At 43.5% G+C, this 24,005-nt stretch overlaps 1 protein-coding gene across 3 annotated transcripts in view; it reads right to left on the bottom strand.

The window, feature by feature from the left end:
* Nucleotides 1-2,539: 2,539 nt before the first annotated feature.
* Nucleotides 2,540-24,005, bottom strand: part of LOC143487063 (vitelline membrane outer layer protein 1-like) — a 40,527-nt gene continuing 19,061 nt past the window's right edge. The window contains exons 2-7 of one of the 3 annotated variants that reach the window (XM_076986377.1): nucleotides 6,177-6,244; nucleotides 5,188-5,823; nucleotides 3,644-3,768; nucleotides 3,298-3,411; nucleotides 2,858-3,039; nucleotides 2,540-2,693 (exon numbers count right to left, since the gene is read on the bottom strand). In XM_076986377.1, the coding sequence (XP_076842492.1) occupies nucleotides 2,859-3,039; nucleotides 3,298-3,411; nucleotides 3,644-3,768; nucleotides 5,188-5,550 (783 nt within the window). In that variant the 5' untranslated portion in view covers nucleotides 5,551-5,823; nucleotides 6,177-6,244 and the 3' untranslated portion in view covers nucleotides 2,540-2,693; nucleotide 2,858. Of the gene's footprint in view, nucleotides 2,694-2,857; nucleotides 3,040-3,297; nucleotides 3,412-3,643; nucleotides 3,769-5,187; nucleotides 5,824-6,176; nucleotides 6,245-8,706; nucleotides 10,215-16,431; nucleotides 18,156-24,005 lie in introns of those variants that run through there. The other 2 variants (XR_013123884.1, XR_013123885.1) reach the window with 2 other exon arrangements.

Raw genomic sequence — 24,005 nt, 5'->3', positions numbered from 1 at the left:
TAGGTGGCTGGCACTGGATGGATCACTTGTCTCTCCTCATCTCATTTTTCCTCGAGCAGGTGGGCAGCCAAGTGGAGAAAATAAAACAGGGAAAATTAGTCTGTATTAGGACCATTGGTTGACCAAAAAAATCCTTGGTTGTGGACAGCCCTAGACAAAGGAAATGTAAACATTTCTGGGGTGTGGCAGCAACTCTGGCATTAAATTATTATAGCCTAGCTAAAAGGCAGAACCAGAAGGTAACATAGACTTGGGAGCATTCTGAGACAATGGCATCCGTCCACTGCACTGTCAACAAACTTGAGTGACCACGAGCAGTGACAGGATGACAGCACCAGCACCACAGTCTACCATAAAACCCTTCACCTATGATCCTCTGGATCTGTACCTTTATCTAAGGGGGGATATTAATTATCAAACGCTAAACTCAATAAGTGGCTTTTCAACCTAGACTTAAAGATTGAGACTGTGTCAGAGTCCTGGACACATTCTGGAAGGTTATTCCAAAGCTGGGGGGCCTTATAAGAAAAGGCTCTTCCCCCTGCTGTTACCTTTTCCCGGCTGATACCAGGGCTGAAAGGACTGGCCTGATATGATAATTTTCTAGTTCTAGTCAAAAATCATTTTGAACTATTTGAAGTTTATTTAAATTCCTATTTGAGCATCCTCATGTACCAATTTTTCTGCATCATGATGTGATAATGCATTTCTTAGCTTGGCAATGTTGCGGAGATGTAGAAAAGCTATTCTAGTATTATCTATGTATTTATCAAATAGGTCAGAGTCGAGTATGACACCGAGATTTTTGGCAACTGAGCCAGGTGTAATGGGGTAGTCTGCAAGATTTAGCATTAGATCTGGTATTGTCTGTCTTACGGCCCAGAAGGAGAATCTTTGTTTTGTCACCAGGTGGAGGAAGTTTAGCGACATCCAGCATTTAACATATCTTACGCAGGCCTCAATTTTTCCTAAACTTTCAATCAGGTTTTGTCTGTTTATAACTATGCCCAGTGGTAGCATGTATACTGTAAATAATAGTGGTCCTAAGATGGAGCCTTGCGGGACTCCATATTTTACTTTTGTGCATTTGGATGGGATATTATTGAGCTCTACAAATTGGCAAATTGAGTGATTGGCCAAGTAAGAATTAAGGGCAGTGCCTGAGATTCTAACCCAATTAACCTTTCCAACAGATATCCTTCACGCACACATTGTAGTAAGCACTTATTGGGTAAAATAAAGTAAATTAATCAGACAATTTCACTGCCTTACTGAAATAATCATTCAACGTGTTTCCACTTAGCCTAGATTATATAAACATGCATTAAATGTTGCGCTGGAGTTCTTGAGAGATGGCAGCGTTGGCATTACTGGAAGATATTGCTAATGGCTGAATTCAACAAGAGCGCGTTTTCCGTGACCATTATGATTTTTTGGCCCATGATGATGAGTGGCTTATAAGCCGTTTCAGATTTCCAAGAACTGTCCTCTTGTGTTGAGTTGGGTCCAGTTTTGGAGAGAGAAACGGCGAGGAGTTGCGCATTGCCAGCGACAACGCTTGGCTTCCTGGCAACTGGCTCGTTTCAAAGAGAACTGGCAGACCGGTCGGGGATATCCCAGTCATCTTTGAGCCGTGCCATGCCAGCTGTTTTGGATGGGATCATCTGCATGTCAGCTAGGTATATAAAGTTACCATATGAAGCAGTTGACCAGGCAAACATTAAAGCGCAATTTGCAGTGATAGCCGGTTTCCCTAATGTAATCGGAGCGATCGACTGCACACACATTTCTATAAAGGCACCATCTGAGGAGGAATTTGCTTATGTGAATAGAAAGTACTTTAATTCCATAAACGTGCAAATAATCTGTGATGCAAAAATGTGCCTTACTAATGTAGTGGCACGTTGGCCTGGATCAACCCAATGATTTGTACATCCTTACACACTGCATGGTTGGGATAAGATTACAAGCTAGCAGAGTGCGTGATGGGTGTCTTCTTGGTAAGCATCAAATTTAAAGCATTTAAATAAAAGCTTTTGACATTTCCAGCTTAGAATAATTCATTTTAAACATGGGTAATTGTTAAATTACTTAGGAAACAGCGGCTACGCTTTACACACGCTGTCCCACTCAAACCTTTTGCGCTTTCCCGTAATGCCACAACGTGCCAAACAAAAATTTTTCCGTATGATGTACAAAAGAAATGTGCGTGGATTCCGGCGTACACACAGTTTGATACATCCGGATTTTTTTATGCGTACGCCATTTTCTGGATTTGTACGTACGCCAATTTTTAGTAAGAAATCCAGTCTATGTACATGAGGCCCCTGAACTCTAGTGAGTCAGTCTTCACGTCTCCCCTTCCAACATGATGCTTGATCTTCACTTCAATTTGTGTGTGAACACCGTAATTAATATTTTGAGCTTGCAATGTTCTTCAGAAGAGCTAAGCGCTACTGCTAAATCTGAATGTTGAACTGGAATTGATAACTATAAATAAACAGGTTAAAAGTTAATGAAGTTCATTTTTATTTTGATATACATACTGTCAACAAATACGAGCACAGTGTAAAAGTGCACAATTGTGACTACAACCCTTTCATGATATTGATCTTATCAGTGTGAAGTTTATTGTGGTTGGTTCAGTGGTATATTCAGACTTGTAGCTCTTCTGTATCTGCCACCACTGCATCCTATAATAGAGAAACGAAGGAGGTTTAAATTGTTTTTTTTTATGACTGCTAGTATTTCCTGATTGCTAGCTGTCCTGCCCCAACTGTTTATCAAAAACCTAACAGACAGGGGCCATTTAGACCACTTCAGTGGAGTATTTCATGCATTCCAAAATGCCACGCACCTTATCTGCAGCAGTAGAAATGGACATCGTTGAGAGCGGTGTCATCATCGTCTCCCTGAGGGAGCTCAACCTTTGTTTCGATACCACAGATGCCCTTCCCAGGGCAGGTTGGGCTCCATGACCCCCAGCTCCCCCAGGACATGCCATCACCTTCCAGAACTTCACCATCACTGCATTTGAACCTGGACAGGTGATAAATATGCCCTGTAGTCATCTTGACTGCACTCATTATAATCACTGGTTAAATTTGCATAAGACAGCTTTTGGAACATTACTCTGGCACGATAAGACACTAAACACATTTACAATGATTTTATTACTGAAAATGAATACAAGATTGTAACGTATAACCCCTTCCCTCCTGTCAGTCATGTTCATGTCTACGTTTTACTTCCTGGGTCGAACGTTACAGATTCAATATAATGTGTTGAGGAGAGTACCTTATGTTGTTAGCAGCAGTGTCATCACCATCCTGCTGAGATCCCTCTACTTGCAGCTGAAAAGCCACCAGATGTCCATTTGTGCACCACTTATTTCTGGTCCATTTTCCCCAACTGAAAGACACAAGAACAACTGGTTTGCCATTAGTGAGATGGAGCAGTTAGTGAAATCCCATATTCTAATAAATCCTGAGACTAATGATCATCATTCTACAACCTGGTCCAGGTGTCTTTGGAATTCCAAACAAAACAAAAAGGCGACTGGGTAAAAATACATAGGGACTGAAATGAAAATTTTTGATTGCTGAAACATGTGTCAAAACTCGATCTGAGATGAAAGAATTACCTTCCTGTTTCAGATCTCACTGTGGAATAGGCCACATATGACCAATCACTGTAGAGTGGTGTTGTACAGCGAAGGGCAACTCCGTTCATGGCCGTGTCATCCCCAGACCCCTGCGAAGGCTCAACCTGCCAAGGTTACAAAGTGCAAAAGCTATTTGTAAAACTCATTGAAAATCAGTGAATTAGGGGAAAGGCTGATGCTTACTGCTGTTTTACATAAATTAACATATTTGCAGTCTGAACTGTCACTTTCACAGCAGGAATCAAACCAACAGATCCATTTTAATGTTTGTTTGAGAGAATTTGTCATGCGCTAAGAACTACACACTAGGGGTGACCTGCAATAGTCGCTGATTCGACTATACCCCCTAGTCGACTATGAACGTCATAGTCGAATGTACCATTCTACCTGCATGGGGTGCCCAAGGATGCTGCTAAGAATTAGTTGTTACATGAAATGTCTTTGTTTTCGTTATATATAGCCTTTTGTCAAATAAAATCATCCTAATTTCTGTTAATAAATATTTTTAAATGATGTGTGCGCATTAACAGTAGGCATCTTCCTTACTACACTTTAATAAATCACACCCTGCAGTTGCACAATCCAAATGAGCGGAGCTGAACACGCTACAGGAGTAAGCATCTGCTGAGATTGTAATGGCTACTAAAAAAACTTCAAAAGTATGGGAATATTTAAAAAAAGATAAAGGTGAATCAAACAAAGTAAAGTGCAAGTTATGTCATCAACGTCTTTCATTTCACACGACAACAACCAACATGTCATACCATTTAAAACACGTAAGGCGAAAAAAAAAAAAAAAAATTGTTTGCTTTTTAAACCCTGTTACTTGAACCTTTACTTATATTTTTTGCTGTTGTGTGGCGATTTAAAAAATATTTTCAGGCAGGCATATTTTATTTAAAATATTTTTGACATTTTGCACAGTGACTGTCCGACAGTTCGATATGTGCACTGCGGACTGACGGTGACTTTTTTTGTTAATGTTGTCTTAACTTTTCATTAAAAAATAAATAAATAAGTAAATAAATAAAAGCTGAATAAAGCCAACCTACCATGTTTATTCATTTATCTGAGTGTTTTAGGTTTTCACTTTGAAGCGGAAAAAAAGTCCTGAATGAGAACGGGATCCAGTTCATGTTTCTCTAGATAAAAAAAAAAAAACCTGATTCGACTATTAGTTGACTAAAGGGAACATCTGACGAATCAGATTCGACTATGAAAATCCTTAGTTGAATACACCTCTACTACACACTGACATGTAAAAATATCAAGTGTTAGCATCATTTTGCAAAGGATGATAATTTTAGCCTTTAGTGTTACCTGCTCTACCAGGTGAGTAGCAGCAGCCAGAAACAGGACAGTGAAAGAAGAGCTCAGGTGTGCAGCCTAAAGCCCTAGCACAGCTGCACATGGCCCGACTGAGAGCAGAACCCACACAGTCTCTGTCTTACTCCTCTGCACTGTATATAATGTGACTGGTTATATGCTGTGATAATAAATCTCACCCAGTGAGATACACTCACCTTAAGACTAAAGCCTGTAGCGTAGGTGCCCAGTGGACACACCTCTGCATCGCCCCATGATCCCCAAGCCTGTCCATTAGTCACAGCGATCAGTCCTGTGGTGGTCCTCTCAATCCCTCCACTCTCATCACCACTGTTTAACCCAATGAAGAACCCAAGCAGAGACACAGTGGTGATGGAGAACTGGTGCATGGTGGTAGATGAGGTGAAAATATTCTTTATTGGCTTTGCAGACACGCTGTTCAGAGAGTTGCCTGAATAAGCATGAAGTAGCAGCCGTTTATAAATTTCAGACAGAAGACTGGCTTGTTTGAAGAGTGATAAGATACACAGTGTCTCAATTCGACTCTTCGTTCCATACATGGTGAATTATTATCTAGGCAGCAAATATGAGGTCATAAGGGGGACCTGTATTGTGACACAGGGCATCCGACTTTCCATCACATGGATCTACATATAATTGTATAGTGATTAGTTGTAATTGAACTAACTTAATATTTTGAGTTTTGTTGGTTTATGACATTTTGGTTTTGTGTAAAAGTGTTTCTTTGCCTTCTTTTAGCCAGGTAATTTGCCAGGATCTGCATTAACACGGGCTCTGTGTTGAGCCTCTTTTTCTTTATTTGTAAGAGCCATCTATTAGAAGAGGAGATAGATTATTTGCATACAGAAATATCACCTACATACTTCTTGCTTATGTGCTCTATCCTATAAAAATGTGAAATTAAACAGACGTAATTTGTAGATTTTAAAGTTTGTTTTAGACACCATGGGACATTTCAAATTGAAAACAAAATTGGCATGCATTATTGTGTAAACACTTGACCTTGGGTTAAATATTTCAAACTATTTTTGATATTAACTTGAATATTTTATGATTTATGTTTATTGACATTTTACTGAGGTCAAGCCATTTGACATGCATTCTAATCATACCTGACCATGACCTGAAACTTTATTTTGTCAAATTTTTACAGAGAGTTACTAACCTTGACTTGTGGCAGTAGGGGTCTTTAGGGTGGCAGTGGGGGTCTTCAGGGGTCTTGGTGCTGCATTTCTATGGTTAAACCATTTTGCCATTTTTCTCTTAATACTATCTCAAAACGTAATAAAATTAGGCATTTTATATGGGCCTAAAGAAAAAGATATTTCAAAGTAAATTATAGAGACAGAAAAAAACAAGTGGCACGGCTTTCACCCGGGGACTAAATTTACTGGAACTGTGACGGTGGGTGCAGCGCGAAGGACGAGACACAGAATCCCTCGATGGCAGCAAACGTCACGTTTAATAAAGACGTGTATTGCGCAATAGCGCACGATAAACACTAACACATTCAGCACAACGTGCAGACATAGACAACGACGAGCACAGGACACTGCGCGAGCGCACATTAAATAGACAAACCACATTAGCCCTACGTGATTACGAGACGATTCACAGGTGAGACACATTATTCACACGACATAGCCCTCACCACAGAGTTCACTGACGCAGACAAAGCACGTGGACAACGTTGACACACGCCCAAAAGGGAGGGGCCGGGGTCCTCAACGTGACAGACGCCCCCTCCAAGGGCACTACCCGTCCCGGGGTGCCAACAGGACCGAGTGCCCCGAACCCACGACGATGGGCGGATCCGACGCGCTCAGTCCTGCGTCTGGGAGGTGACCGCCCTCGGGGAAGCGTCCGCTACGGACCGCCTAGAACACCCTCCCTGGGAATACAGGGGAAAAGACGTTAGACAAACACAATGGAACAGACACGAATACACACACAGGTACATTCACACACAGAGGAACAAGAGGGAAGAAGGGGTTTGGTACACATATGGGCAAACTCACGAACACTGGGACAGACACACATGACAGTGGCGCCAGGCTGCGCGCCAGGAGGAGGGCGATTAGGGGAGTGAGATCCGGAGCCACTGGTGCTGCAGGCGCTGCGGTGGGCGGTGCAAACCCTCCACCGGGCGCAGCACGGCTGGCGGACGCGCCAGGTGCAGCGCGGTTGGCCGACGCGCCAGGTGCAGCGCGGTTGGCCGACGCGCCAGGTGCATCGCGGTTGGCCGACGCGCCAGGTGCATCGCGGTTGGCCGACGCGCCAGGTGCATCGCGGTTGGCCGACGCGCCAGGTGCAGCGCGGTTGGCCGACGCGCCAGGTCCAGCGTGGTTAGTCCCGCTCCTCGGTGGGCCGTACGGGAATCCCTCCTCGCCCAGGGATCTCCCTCCGGATCTGACAGTGGGAGTGGCTTCCTCTACTTCCATCTCCTCCTCACTGCCACGGCTCCAGCTCATGGGCTGCCCCGAGCTGCCACCCCGGGAACAGTCCATGTCGCTGGCTGGGGAGCGCTCGTGGGATGAGCCCGCCTCTGGACTCCTCCTCCTCTTCACCGTCCCGGCGGACAGTTCCGAGGGAGGAGGGCTCTCCTCCTCCGTGTAGGAGCCCTCGGACGGAGGGTAATCCCCGTTTTCCTCCTCTTCCCCACCATCGTCATCGGGGTAAGTGAAGCACTCCGACGGAGGGTACTCTTGCTCCTCCCCCTCTTTCTCGCCTTCCTCGATGGTGGGAGAGAGACCTACGGGCGGAGGGAGGTAGTCCTCCTCCTCTGACTCCTCCTCCTCCTCACCGTAGCCAATGGTGGAGGCGTCGCATAGCGACGGAGGGTAGGCTTCCACCTCTTCCTCTTGCTCCTCCTCCCCACCGTAGTCGACGGTGGAGTCGTCGCATATAGAAGGGGGGTAGTCTTCCTCGTCCCCTCCCCCACCGTAGTCCACTGTGGAGGCGGAGTCCTCAGGCGGAGGGTAGACCTCTTCCTCCGAGTCCTCTGCCCCAAACTCCTCCTCTGGGGTAGATGCGGTGGCGCCGACCACACATGAGCCTACCCTCAGAGGCGAGAGGGCGCGGGACGGAGGGGGGTTTCGCCTCATCCTCCATGTCCTGGCCGCGCCCTCGCGGATCATCTCCGCCAGCTCGGGGTTGTCGCGCTCGCAGTCCCGAGCCGCAGCCAGCTGGAAGGCACACGCCGGGTCCGTCTCCATCTCCTCTAACGTCGGCGTGGCTTCCTGGCGCGGAGGGGAGGGAGAGGCACGGTGACGCCGTTTGCAGGGCTTTTTGCCCTTCTTCGGCTTGGTCTTGTAGCCTGGCATTGTTGTTGGTGTCTCGGAAGGCTCGTCGTTCTGTTACGGTGGGTGCAGCGCGAAGGACGAGACACAGAATCCCTCGATGGCAGCAAACGTCACGTTTAATAAAGACGTGTATTGCGCAATAGCGCACGATAAACACTAACACATTCAGCACAACGTGCAGACATAGACAACGACGAGCACAGGACACTGCGCGAGCGCACATTAAATAGACAAACCACATTAGCCCTACGTGATTACGAGACGATTCACAGGTGAGACACATTATTCACACGACATAGCCCTCACCACAGAGTTCACTGACGCAGACAAAGCACGTGGACAACGTTGACACACGCCCAAAAGGGAGGGGCCGGGGTCCTCAACGTGACAGGAACACTCAACTTTTCCAGAAAAAGTTGTGCCATCACATGTAAACTAACCACATGTTGAGTTTAGACAGTACTGCTATGCTTTAAAAAACTGAGCTGACTGTCAAAATTTAGCAAATATTGAGAGTGTTATTCACATCAGTGTTTCCCCACTAACAACAGATAAAAGTTGTTGGCTTTGAGAGGCAAGGACACTTGTCATCTATTTTTTGTTTGTTTTTTGTAATAATTGATTGAGGTCGAGTACCCACTAGGTACAAACTGGGAACACAGTGGGTTCTTTGTACCCAGCAGCAGTCATGTCAATGACCATGGTAAAATTTTTCATTTCAATGTTTATTTCAAATATGGAAAACTAAAAACAAAACAAATGATAAAACAGATAACAAAACAATTTTACATATTTGAAAAGAAGAAGTATAAAACTTATAAGAAGTATAAAACTTAAAACTTAAATGATGCTGGATGTAGCAAAATGTTTAAAATTTATAAATTATTAAGAGTGGGGCATCATCCTAAATGGAGGAAAATGCTAATTCATTGCTTATGAGTAATTACTAACAGTTGGTTAACATTATATCTCACTTTGTAAGAAGAATTCATAGTCTGTGCAGTCTCAGAATTCTTTAATATATGTTTAGCCATCAGTTCAGTGAATAAATACAACATTTCTTGATTAACCTAGGGTTAGAATTTCTGTGTATGGTCAACTTTTATCACCGCTTCATTCCACAGGTGGCTGAACTCATGCGCCCCCTCTATGAGGCACTCAAGGGCAAAACCGTGATACTCGCGATGGAGTGGACCAATGAGTGGCTCCTGGATTTTCACATGGCCAAACGATAACCCAAAGGATAACCCAATGCCCGACCACCTCTCCCACATGGTAGTTAACACTGTGTACCTTGGTGCTGATTATTCCTGTATGGTAGCGGACCTGGAGGTCACGGCTTACAGGATGGTGATCACAGGTCTGTGGTTGATGGATATCCCATTCAGTAATGCGGACGTGACGCTGTTCTGCGAGACTCTATCAGACTCTGTGCTCCAGGACTGCTTTGATGACGTGGCCTGCGAGATGTTCTGGGGGCACACTCTTGATTTGGTCATTGCTGATTGTTGCAGAGTGTGAGAGTTGTTGACGGGGGGTGGCGAACGTAAGTTGTTGGGGGGAGGTTTGTATATCGTGAACAGTGCAGTGCCAAGACCGAAGCAATCCTGATTCGCACCTCACATCAGACAAAGTCAACATCCATAACCAGTTTCACCTTCTCTGGTCAGAACATCCAACTCCCCTCTTCAGTCACTAACCTTTGTGTCCTTGATCCATAACTCACCTTTGAAAGCCATATAAATAATGTCTGCAAGGTCTCCTTCCACCACCTCAGAAATATTGCTAAACTTCACACAACTCTAGATCTAAATGCCTTCATCTCCTTCAGACTTCTTATCACGATCCCAAACAAGAACCTTCAGAGGCTGCAGTCCATCTAGAAGAGTGCTGCTAGGGTCCTGATGAGAGTGAAAATATGACCACATCACCCCAGTCCTCCGTTCTCTTCACTGGCTTCCCTCAGTCAAATGAAAGTTTTATAAAAGGACTTAAAACCTTTCTTTTTAGGAAATTTTATAGTTCGTAATTAGCCTTTTATACCCCAAGCTTTTGAATGCTGAACCATATAGACTTTTATGTGGTGCTATTGAAACTGTCACGGTCACAGCTCCGGACCCTTCCCTGTGGGCATGTCGTTATGTCGTCTGCGTGCAGTTATGTCCATGTTTGTAGTTCCGTGGGTGTGGGTCGTTTGTGAGCGTGTTCGTAGTCACACCTGTGCCTTGTCTCGAGATCATGAGGGTATGTGTTAATCACCTATTTAACGTGCGTTCGTGCAATGTCTTGTGCTTGTCTTTGTCTAAAGTTTCGTGCCTGTGTGAGTGTTGTCTTTTTCCTTGCCCTCCGCACAGAGCCTCACATGTTTTTGTTCATATTAAATGTTTTATGTTGCACTGTTCGACGCTCGTCGTGCCTCCTCCTTCCAGCGTCACAGAAAGACAAGCCGTAGGATGACAGGCAGTGTTGGGTAAGTTACTTTAAAAAAGTAATTCGTTACAGTTACAAGTTACCTTGTTTAAAATGTAATTGTAGTGTAACTTTTCTGATTACTTTTGAAAAGTAATGTAACTAATTACTTTTGGATTACTTTTTGATTACTTTAAGGTTTAAATGAGTATTGACCCATGATCAACATTTAATTTTTGAGAACTGACAGTGTGAAACTTAAGAGTACTAAGCTGAGAGGGAATTGCTGACAGGCAATCACAGGAGGTCCACAAGAAGAGATGCCTGCACCAGGCATGTAAGATTCTCAGACTCCTGTCATCAGGCCATACTCTTTTCTGCTCCTCCCCCAGGCTCTACCATTTTCACAGTTTGCAGACTAACACAAGCAGGTTCAGAAACCACTTCTTTCCCACAGTGGTCACCTTATTGAACTCTTCCCAAAGACCATACTTTCCTTCCCCTCTATCCATACCTTACCATCCACACAACATCTGTACAGTGTTCCTCTTCAATCCACATCTGTATAGCCCTATCTACAGTGGTATAGGATAATCTGTATATTATCTGTATGATTCCATCTGTATTAATCACATTTATTTATACCATATATTTTTCTTTGCCCTGTGCATTGTACTGCCATAACTACATTACACACACATGCATTTCCCTAGGTAATTTATCTACTCTGCACATATTTATTACCCATCTTTACTTATACTAGCTGTAACTAACTGCATTTTATCTCCAAATACTGCATTCTATACAATCTGCATGTGTTGCACTTGATTAGATACCAAAGTGCATTTCATTACTTCATACAAATTTCATTTAAATGTATTGCTTGTCGAACGGTAGGTCTAAGATAGGTCCAATGATAGCCTACCAATTGGGTAGGCTAGGTCGTGTCATAGACATCGACAAACATTTTTCCAACACCAAACAGTCATAAATACTCATTTGATACCGTCTGTCATTGTCTATAACAGTCCTGTATGATTTCAACAAATACCTGTTTAGGACTTTAAACCGCTAATTTGGTTAGCCTGTAAAACAAGCTAGCATGCTAAAGAACAAACACATTCAAGTGAATGGTAGTAGCTAGCCCAGCAGGTGTCACGGTACGGCGGCCCCCTACTGGTCGCCCCCGTCTACAGCAGCAGCTTGTCCTGTGGGTGTGGCGTTGTGTTCGTCCCTCAGGTGGGCGGAGCCCGCGATCCGTCTCACCTGAGGGTCGTTTGTTTGTCTATATATGTCTTGTCTTTGTACCAGTTGACTGCTGGTTATTATATCCTTAATTTGGATCAGTTCACGGGTTTTGGTTTGCGCACTTTACATATTAAACCATCCTATTTCCCTGAGACTTGGCGTGATCGCTTCCATTTATTTTCGCTCACCCTGCCCGTCAAAGAATAACCAGCCACCTTCGGAAGCCGCCAGTCTCCTTTGCTTTTTCCTTCGTTCGTGGTCATGTCTCGTGGTAAGTGTTTGTCTGCGTGGTGTTTTGTTTGTTGTTGAAGAGCCCCGCCGTGCTGAAACGTTGTGTGTGTGTGCAGCACGGCGGTGACCAGGGCAATCGACCCCGGTCGGGCTCTTCGTGTTGTGTGGTCACTTGTGTGTGCGTGTCAGTGAACGGATGTATGGAACGTTGTGCGTCGCTCGCTTGTGTTAATTGTTGAATGTGTTGTGTGTGACGCTGTCGCCGCTCGTCACGGTCGCCTCGCTCCCCCGTGTGTCTAGTGTTTTATGTGGGGAGCGACTGCGAACTTGAGCGGCGCGTCACCACTGTTTGTGTAGAGCGCGCATGTGTGTCCTGTCCGTTTGCCGTTTTTCACCGTGCTTTTGTCTAGTCTTTGTGTGTTTTTGTCCTAGCGTGCTTGTGAACTGTTGTGTGTAATTCCACACATGCTCCTCCCCCTTGAGTGTGTGTGTGGGGGTGGACCAGTGATGGTCCCGTGCCACGGGGAGTGGCACGGAGGGCGTCGCTCCTAAGGGAGGCCCTGACCAGGAACGTGGGGGGTTCTCCTGAGCAGGTGGAACTCCCCTGCTAAGATGGAGACCCCTCCCCCATTGTAAGGGGGATCAGGGCAGTGCGCGTTTGTGTTTTGTGTTGGTGTGTGTGGGTGTGTGTGCATTTTGTGTTTTATGCAGGTGCTTCTCCCTGGCGGTGGATCGTGGCAGTCCTGGACCTTGTGGGGGTCTCCAACTGGCAGGAGCCCCCTTATGTCGTGGGGTGACCGGAGCCCGGTCGGAAAGAGCCCCTCCCTAGAGGGCTGGGGCCCCCGGATGTTTGGGGACGATAGGGCTCTGGTCCGAAGAGCTCCTGCTGAAGATGGAGACCCTCCCTCCTGCTCGGGGTGACCAGGAGGCCCTTGGGGGCTGTTCCCCAGCCCGCGATAAGGGTGCTCTGGGCCTCGGTCTCTGGCGCTCCTGGGTTTGGTGGAGGAGTCCACCTCGTAAAGTCAGGCCCCGGCTGGGGCTGACTCCCCAGGAGGCTGGGGTGGCCCCTAGCAGAAGGCAGGGGCCAGCTCCGGGAGGAGGTAGGTCCAGGAGATGACTTGGCCACGCCCCAGGGAGGTAACCTGCACACATACACCCCGGACGGACACGGAGCCGTGGCCCGCCGTCCTCGCACCTGTGGGGCTATGCGGCTTAAGGCCGGTTAGGGCGTGAGGGCCCTGTGACCGACCGGGGCGTGGTTTTGTCTTGTTGACGGCCCAGTCGGTCCAGGGTCCCGCCCAGGTAGGCGAGCTAACCTGTTTGTGTTTTGTGTTTCAGCTCCGGGACTACAGGGGGTGTGTCCCTTGTCCCTGCCTGCCTGCCCCTTTGTTTTGTGTGCTGCTGCTGTAGGCCGCACAGCCGGTGGAGGGGAGTGCGGCTTGGAGGGGGGATCTGTCACGGTACGGCGGCCCCCTACTGGTCGCCCCCGTCTACAGCAGCAGCTTGTCCTGTGGGTGTGGCGTTGTGTTCGTCCCTCAGGTGGGCGGAGCCCGCGATCCGTCTCACCTGAGGGTCGTTTGTTTGTCTATATATGTCTTGTCTTTGTACCAGTTGACTGCTGGTTATTATATCCTTAATTTGGATCAGTTCACGGGTTTTGGTTTGCGCACTTTACATATTAAACCATCCTATTTCCCTGAGACTTGGCGTGATCGCTTCCATTTATTTTCGCTCACCCTGCCCGTCACAGCAGGTAGCTAACTGTGGAAACCACAGTGTTTGACGGTCAGCATACCCTGCTGTTAGCTCACTTACAACCTTGCCACCTGTCCCGGTTTTCCCGGGACTGTCCCGGTTTGTCTCGGTTTTCCTCTTTAATAGTCGGTCCCGGCAAAAAAAATAATAAAAATGTAATGTCCCGGTTTTCACCAAGTTAGTTCAAACGACTATTTAGACTATTTAAATCCATCTTTTTTTCTCGCTGTGTCCATTTTACGTTCGCCATTCCCCGTCAACAATTTACGTTCGCGTATGACAGTGTCCTTGTTTTTTGTCAGACCTAGGTGGCAACCCTATGCCTTCTGATCAGAAATAAACCTCCAAACTCCGAAATTTACACAAAGGCTTGGCATAATAACAAATAGTTGCCGATGGTGGCACATGGTTCACATTTATTGACAACACGAAAACAAAACAAATGCTCCTTAAATGTTTAGTGCTTGAAGGCGTCTGTCTGTCATTATTGCTGCTTGAGCTGAAACTGAACCGCGCGCTTGCTGCTCCAGCACAGAAACAAGCGGGAAACGGCGATATAGGGCGCAAAGAAATAAAAATATCATTAAATATTTCGCAAAGGTTTTTGTTTATATTTTAAAAATGTAACTAAAATTGTAATTCTTAATTTTTCCAGAAGTAACTGTAACTGAATTACATATTTTCTCATTGTAACTGTAACGAATTACAGTTACTTTTTTTGTAATTAACTTACGTAACGTCGTTACATGTAATTCGTTACTCCCCAACACTGATGCCAGGTTACACTTCTGCTCGGAAGAAGGGGAAATAGAAGGCTAAGCGCCATCACGCCTCTTCCCCTGCGCGTCGCCGCAAAGAGCAGGTACCAGGTGTGGAGATGCAGCAGGACCCAGTGTGTACGAGCCTGCTGCGTCAAGCTCAGGCGGCCGAAACTGAGTCAGAAGCAGAGGGCTTCCGGCTGGCCGCTGAGAGAGTGTGGAGCGAGAGGCGCAGCGCTCCGCTTCTGGCATTCCCTGAAGAGGAGTCCAATGCGCCTATTGTGGAGGGTGTAGGTGCCTTCGCCCTGACCCCTTTCGAGTATGAGACGTAAACACACACCCAAAGGGGAGGGGCCGGGGTCCTCAACGTGACAACTAGAAATGAGAGCAGCACCCTCCCAAGAGGGGTGAATGTCGTCCTGCTTCATAAGGCCCACTTTGTTTTCTGAGCACCGTTTAGACATCCAGCGGTGTAATCAGGCCCGTTGACAGTCTTGCTAGGGCCCGGGACAAGAAAGTTTAATGTGCCCCCCCCCCCTCCCCCCGGCGCACGTCATTTGAATTTCGTCTTTTGACAATCCTTCTGTTAGGTCATATAGTATATAATATAGCCACACATCAAAGCTGTTTCTGACAGCTGACTGGTTATATACTTGACGCATCGCGAGCGGCGCGAGGGTTCGCGCGAAAATGACGTAATCGCAGTGGCACCGACCGTGTGCGAGATCCTCGCGCGCTGTCCATTCGCGAGGTCGTGCACCTCTTGACTTTTGTAACTTCGCGCGCGACGCGCTTCAGCGCAATGAACAAAGTCATGTTTGCAGGGTTCATACACCTTTATAATGTGGAATTAAAGCACTTGTACTTCACTTTAAAGGTCCATTTCAATATTTTCCTGCACGTTAAACTTAATTAAGTTAAATATTTATACATATACTCGAAATAATTCGCTTTTTATCACATTATTTAATAGTTGTTTATTTTCAAAACGCCCAATCTTAACGTCTTCACGAGAACTGTTCAGTCAGACAGCTATTTGTTGTGAAACGAAGTAGTTACTTTCAAGCATTTTCAAGTACTTTAGCCTAAATTCCAGCACTTTTCAAACCTGGAACACAATGCAACATTAAAATTCGTCAGGTAAATGTTTTCCTTTCTTTTCTGCGCTCCAGATTTCTGTATTTACTTTTAACTATCCACCACTGTATTTCCCGCTGTTGTGGGGGTACCAGCCGGTTACGGTCGGTGCTGGATCAAACCATTTTCCAGTGGGATGCGGGGGTGTATGCACTTAATGGAAAATATGCAGATAGGTTAAAAAACATATATATTTTAGTCATTGAGTTTATTTTGAGTACAGAATTTTATATTAATGAAAGATTTCAAGATTATTTAAAAATTATAGACTTTAAATAAAAAATAAATTGCTGGGCTCTTTGATGGGCCCCCCTGGCCCTGGGGCCCGGGACAACAGACCCGGTTGTCCCCCCCTGTCGACGGGGCTGGGTGTAATGCTCATAACCTGCTGTAGGTTTTGGCGCCACGCCGAACTGGAATGGGACCTGAGTCTGACATTGTCCCCGCTAACTCACACACCTCTTTAACATTATCCTTGGTGATCTCAGACTGTCTCAATCCCACATCATTGGTGCCGACATGTATGACTATTGTTGCGCTAACCTTTTCTTACCTCAGCGCAGCGTGTTCGTTGATTGCAAAAGAAAACATTACCAGTCTTGTCTTTAGCCTTTTATTAAAAAATACACATAGGCCTATTAATTAATTAAATACAGAGATCTCTGGAGAGCTCACATTACCTAATCATGTCACCCCATGTGCAGCTCTGAAGCTGTCTGCTCTCTTCACCATTATATATGCTTTCTTTCCTAAACATAGGAACTGCACATTCCATAGTTCAACCTACAGCTGTCTCTATTCTGGAAGCGAGGTCTTACTACCTGGCCTTACCACATAAGGTCACAGTGAGCCTTCTCTTACATATCCCATTTTAGCCTACTGCAAACGCATAGAGTATTGGAAGGCACACAAGCGCTTATACCGACATTCTTACTAATAAACAATTTGATCAATAATATAATGTAAGCAAAACATATAGTGATTAATATTAGAGATTTGATTAATACTTTGACTTGTCAAAATATATAAATTATGATAAGCTGTTGATTCAATACTGTAATGTAAACAAACTATGAAGGGATTAAGATGAAAATCACAACAATTCCCCCTTTTTGATCTCTAAATAGATCAAACTTTAAGTTAATCCAAAACTACCTTTTCATCTTCTGACTCCAACTATGACATCATACCCAAACACCTTTGTGGTTCCTGCTTCTCAATCTTACTGCTGATTAAGCTTCCAACTAAGCTTCTTCTACATTGGACAACAACATTCACCTGTAATCATAAGTCAAAAGTATTCCCACAGAAGTTAACACAGACATAATAAGACAGTCAATTCAATTATCTGCTGTCGTGTCCATTTAGTATAATCTGATCCATGAATGCCTTATATCTTAATTCCTGACGTATTGTCCAGTGATGGTCCCAGTGTTGGGGCAGGTCTAAACCATACTATGTTTATCCTAATTAGGCCTAAGGGGTCTTAACCCAATTGGCCCACTCCTATTACTAGATATACAGTACACAACCTGTACTAGAGATGTGCCAGTACTCCAGATAAAAACATCCCAATTCTATTGATAGAATAACTAGGTTCTTGGTACGATGTGCGTCTCTCTGAAAAATAATGCTTACCTTTGAACTTTATTATTGCTAAATGGCCGTCCCAGCCGGCCAATAGTATGATTATCAACTCCTAAAGCTTTATGTGAAACTCTCCAAGGGATCTCAGTTATGCAGCTACTATTACAACAATATTGGCCTTGACCCACCATGGATCCATATGCACAGGGGGCAGTCCCCTGTAAGGTCCTTTAACATGTTGTTAAATACTAACAATCACAATGCTACTACTTTCAATGATAATATAAAAACATATAGACAAATAAACAATGTTACACAAGGCCTGTAAAACAACATTAGACAATATTACTAAACATCCAAATACATCACAAAACATTTACTGCAGCATCATCTATTCTTCTGCCCTGTTGGAGGCAAGATTATCTTCTTATCCCGCGTAGGAGGTCAGGGTGGACTACCTGGATGTACCTCCGCTCTCAGGTGTTATTTTGACCTGTCGTTTGAGAGCTCCGTATCTCTGCGCGCTGGTTCTGATGCTCAGCACCGGCTGAGGTGGTACCACGTTTCTCCTTTGCCCTTCAATCGGACAGCGTGTGATGTTCTCTTTAGTGACCTTGCATGAACTGGTCCACCTGGGCTCTGACCACTTTCTTTTGATGACCTTAAGCAGGACCCATTTGGTGACAGGTCCGTTGGTTCTGACTCCTCTCCTTGTACCTGGACAGAATAAGCTTCACAAATTACTTTTTTTTAGTTCACTGTAACCTTCCTTGTACGACCCCGAGTGTACCTGTCAGGTTTCGCAAGCGCATTGGGGGACCCCCGAAAACTTCTCACTGTCATGAGCTCAAACGAAGTGAATCCTGCAACAAAATTCACTGAAGATCTTCTGGCCAACCATATAAATACCTTTGTGCACATACCTTTTCCTTTACCTTTACCATTATACTTACCATTTATAATCTCCATTTTAGCCTGAGATTGAGAATGATAAACCAACCCACATTTGTGTCTCAAACCCAAATTTTGTTCCACAAATTTTAGCTCCTAGCTAGTAAGGTGCATCCCATTATCTGAGCATACTTAATTTAGTAAACAATGGTGCAGTATCCAGTAATTTTTATCAACATTCTGCAGACTGACCTCGAGTCATCTGCCCTGGTGGAAATGCTTCTACCCAACCTGAGAATTTATCCTCAGCCACTAACAAATAGCTTAATCCCCGTATTGGTATTTCCATACCCATGTAGTCAATCTGAACTTCATCTCCTATTTTCATTGCATTTTGTACAGAACCTCACATATGTGTATTTCCTTACACAATTCTCTGCTGCTGTAACAATGCAAATTTCCCCACTGAGTGATTAACAAAGAATTATCATATCCTATCTTAGCTCCTTTGGTCCAGGGAGCCTGCTTAGACCTTTCCTTAAAGCATGACAGCTGTTATGCATGTTTCAAATATCACATTACTCTGTCCAGACTGCTATTACGTCAGTATAGGTGCCATCAGTTAACCAAAATTTTTCTTCATTTATTTCTACCCACGTGCTACCCTGTGTGCCTCAGTTAACACTGGTTTGATCAATAGATTCTATAAAATTGGTTTCCCATTTTGTCCTTTCCAGACTTCCTTATTTCTTACCATATTTACTCAGCAATGCTATTTTATTTTAATAATAAAAATTTTATTTAAGTACTCTATTTCTTAAATTTTTTTCTCTGGGGTCAATTTTCCTGTACTTTACATAGCTCTAGGCCCTGTGGTCTGCCTTGCAAACCATCTAATGTGCTCCTATTTGCCTCTGTCTCTCAGCTTACCCCCTTTTGTTATCTTGTCACTCTATACGTACAACCTCTGATTTATGCTGTGTGCATGGTGTTGTCTAACAGGTGTATCTCCCCCTTTACTGAAATATCATTCAGGAATGTATTTCAGAAACTTCTAAAAAGAGTAATAAGTTTTAATCAGTAATTTGCTAAGTCCACTGCCTGTGCCAAGTTCTGTTTTAGTTTAATAAGTTAAATTAAACTTTAATAAATTAAATTTAAAATAAGTCTTTCTTTGTGATGGAAAATACTAGTCAAATGAAGTTATTTTAATACACTAGTTATTACAAGATTTAAATTAGCTCACACTCAGATAGTTGTTACCCGATGCCCTGTTGTCCTGGTTTCCTTATCATGTTTACCTACTCCTTACCCATGTGACCATGGTGTGAAGATAATTAGATTTGTGGAGTGGCGGAATCTCCCATTATCTACCAGCACTGCTGCGCATGTCTCAGCTTTGCAGGGTTGCCGCCCCTCAGGCCCCAGTAACCTAGTTTACCTGATCCTGTAGCTGTTCTTCAAATTCCTCCCATGAATTGGATCCCCTCCTATGTCATAAGACAAAATAACATAAACTGGGTCGGGTGGCAGGACAAAGGTTCAATCAAAGTGATCTGGCCACCAAGAAATGAACTGGGAGTGGACGCCCCTCGCGGCTCATGAGTGAGACTTCAGGAAACCCCTGTAGATAGCAACCGTGGAGGCCAGTCTGTGGACTTCAGGTGCATCAGGTGTCTGCTGTCTGTAACCAGTGCATTTGTAATGTCTCTTCCACAGGTTAACAGGTACAGTCTTTGATCTCAGGAACCTGTGTTTAGTGGCCTGCTGGCCACATTGTACAGTCATTTGAACAGTTCTGTGCAGACTTTGATATTCTCCAGCCAGAAATGATAGTCTTTGAGTACCGCCAGTGAGGGACAACATAGAGTTTGCCGTAGCTTTGCTGTCCAAGTTCTCATCAGGGCCCCGCCATTGCCCTGGTACTGCAGAAGGGTTTGGTGCTGGACCTCTGACCTCTGGCCCTCCTTCATCCTACGGTTCTGTGGGGACTCTCTTTCGCCCAATGACTCTCCTGAACACAAAGAGAAAGCATCCACCCCACCTGCCACAACGAAGTTGCCAGGATCACTGTGACCTTCCTTGCCCCTTCCCAAAACCCCTTCTTCTAAAATTTAGGTTAAACCCATACTGTTGATACTACTGCATAAAATAATACACTTAGGGGACATATTGAGGTCTCTGGGGCAGATCCCCTGTGCTCTGAGATATTTTAGAGTGCAACAGCTTGCTCAGAGACATTTTATCTCTGCACAGCTTCAAGAAGAGTCTCAACATCTTCCTGTTTAGATCTGCTTTTTTTTAAATTAAGAAACTCCAACTCTGTTCTAATTGCCATCTTACTTTCTTTATTGCAATATTATCTTATAATTTGTCACTCTATTACATTCTTTTATTATGTTTGATTTCTTTTATCTTTAATTTCCTTTAACATTTTACTTTTTGTCTATTTTATAAAACACTTTGAGTTACATGTATGTTTGAAAGGTGCTATACCAATACAAAGTATTATTATTATTATTATTATTATTAAACATTTCCTAGTCACTTTAACTGGCATCAGGTTTCTCATATTAAACTGACAACATACAGACCTATTCCAAAATTAGAAAAACATAGAAGCATTGATTATTATTCAAAAAGCTACTTTCCTGGATTATATTTTCAAGGCCCACAGTGTAAATGATTTCAAGTATTTATTTTTATTATTACTATAATACTTAACACCACAAGTCTACCAGAACCAAGCTCTCTAGCTGCTGTCAGCTTGTCCAGTTTTAGCTATCCAAATACCTCACCGTTTCACTGACATTTCCACCTCACATACTCGCTTTACTTACCCCGGTGTGTGTGTGCTATTTATAACTACTCCATCCAAGTCTCTTTTAAAACGCAGTTTACACTTCACCCCACGGCATGCGTTCCCTTTTTTAGCCTTAAATACTAATATCCAGTGTCAAGGGTAACTCGCGCGTTTTAAACTCCACTTCGTCGATTTTTATCTATTCGTACGATTCATGTTTTTACATTATTTCCTGGATAACTTAGTTAGTGGGCATTACCGAGTTTAACTCATACGGTGGCTGTGGTGTATCTTCCTGAATATCTGTTGTGCAGACCCCGCTCATTCTAGTTGGTTATGAACAACCCCCAGCAAACAGTATTTGTACATGTGTCACAGAGCTAAATCTTCTCAGCGTTTGATAATTTTGCGAGTTAAACGTGTGCACTTTAGCCAGTTGGTCTATTTTGCGGCGATGTAACAATTCTTGGTTAAGAGGCGGAGGCAAATACACGAATGAAATTTTACTTTTTGCTTGCTCGTCTGCTTGTCTAGGCACACTGTCCCTACACTGTAAAAAAAAAAGTGTAAAAAAACGGTAATTTTCTGGAAATGGGGGCGCCAGAAAATTACTGTAAAAAAACAGATAAGTACTGTAAATTTAAAAACATACATAAACTGTAAAAAAACGGCAATTTTCTGGCGCCCCCGTTTCCAGAAAATTACAGTTTTTTTACAGTTTATGTAAAAAAACAGATAAGTACTGTAAATTAAAAAACATACATAAACTGTAAAAAAACGGTGATTATAACACTTAACATGCAACACTGTCATTTTAAAGGAAATATTCCTAAAATTGAATGTGGTCTTTACTCTAGTTCACATTCAATTATAACAATATTGCAGTGTGGTGTAGGAAGGAGAGGTAGCAAACAGATCCACCGCAGCACAAGGCTTTTTAAATTCAAACTGCCTCAACAACATAATCACGCCAGACCCCACGATCACGCAGAAGAGACTTAATTTAGACACAAAACATGAGAGAACGGCAATAACACGACAACACTACACAAACATGGCATAGAATAATTCACACAGTACAACTACATAAATTGATGAAGGGGGACTTAAACCAAGTAATGCACATAATCAAGTACACAATTAATCAACACATGCATAGACATCACATTAACAGATAACGATACCGGAGTCGCAGAGACTCATGGGAAGTAGCGCCGTTGTCACGTAGGGCAACGCCCCCTCTCGTGGCTGCCACTCTGGGTTCCCTCGTGTCTGTGTTCCGTGCCTGTTTACCCTGCCCCGCTCGTTGTCTCTGAGATTCCCTGATTGTCCGCCACGCCCCTGTCATAATCGTCCCCACCTGTTCCTAGTTTAGTTCAGTGTTCATATAGTCCCTGTATTTCCCCAGTCTGGTTGTCGGTTGTTTTGGATGTCTGACCGTTTATGTGTTTCTCAGTTTCGTGTTGCCCTGCTGTCGTTTGTTGCTTTCCGTGTCGTTATGCCCCTGTACCTGTCCAACCTTGATGGCTCTCCTATTATGACCCCTGCCTGCCACTACGATGACGATTGTGGAATGCCCTGCAATAAATCTCGCTCTTCTCAGCGATTGTGTCCGTCTCCTCGCTCCGTGGCGCGAGCCACGTTACAGCCGTCCCCCATTGGACCGACGCTTCAATATAAAAATATATATAACATTAATAGTTAAAATGAGCCATAAACTCCGAACCGTCAGAACACACATTTCAACGCTACGGTTATAGTTAAACTATGATCGGACAGGAATGCCAGACACATGTTCTAGCACTATATGAACCGATAAGAATATATTACGCGTTAACTAAATAAGTTACATGCACTGAAAGCTGACGTTGCAAATACTCATTTGAAGAAACACTGATTTCAAAACTCATGCATTTGGGCTGCAACGGGGTGATAACGAAAGGTTCTTCAAACAATATGCACAACCAGAACAACTCTTCATGCACACTGTGCAGTGGTCCGATTCAAACAGGCCCCACCCCTACCAATCATAAACTTAACATATTCAGTTATCTTTACTTAACATGATCATTGCAATGCCTATTTCAGCTCAATAATGATAACAACTAGTTTTATTTAGTAATGGCAATATTTTTTATGAAACATGAAATAATAATTAATGATTACTAAAATAATTTATTAAAACCTAATCCGGGTTTACAGTGTAGATACAGTGATACAGATACAGTGCATATTTAATAGTGGATTGAAAATGAGATGGATCTGGAACGCCTTAACTCTTTATGTATGTTATAAATATAAAAATAAATCACAGTCAAGAACATTTTACTTTTTACTCACTTTTATAACATGAAAATCACATATTTAACATGTCAAAACTTAAATTAAAACATGCATCAATGTTGTCTTGTAATATTTCCTTGAAATTAATTCCAGAAGATTCTATTACTTTGTCTCATTAAGATTAATCAATATTACTTTCTTTTTACAGTTTGTTTAGTTAAAATTATTATCTAAGAATTGTTAAAAAACAGATTTATAATGTATTTAATTTATACAGATTTTTCTTGTTAAATCACATGACATTTTTAAATAAACAGTTTGTTCTGGTAATTGTAATACACTTTCCCTGTCATTTTAAAATACAGGAAAAAACTGTAAAATTTATTGGGAAAAACCTGTAAAAAAACTGTTTTTTTTTACAGTGTACGCAACAGGTGCGCGCGCTGAGGCATTTCTCTAGACGTTCAACTAAGATTGATTACTTAGTTACTAAATACAGAGGAGAGACAAAACCCATACTGTGTACAAACAATCCTGATTTCAATACCAAATGACATAACCTAGCGTTAAGATAAAAGAAATTATGAGGA

The sequence above is a fragment of the Brachyhypopomus gauderio genome, unplaced genomic scaffold, assembly GCF_052324685.1.
Source record: "Brachyhypopomus gauderio isolate BG-103 unplaced genomic scaffold, BGAUD_0.2 sc46, whole genome shotgun sequence".
Taxonomy (NCBI): Eukaryota; Metazoa; Chordata; class Actinopteri; order Gymnotiformes; family Hypopomidae; genus Brachyhypopomus; species Brachyhypopomus gauderio.
The sequence above is the reverse complement of the archived record's forward strand: the minus strand, read 5'-3'. Positions and strand labels throughout refer to the sequence as shown.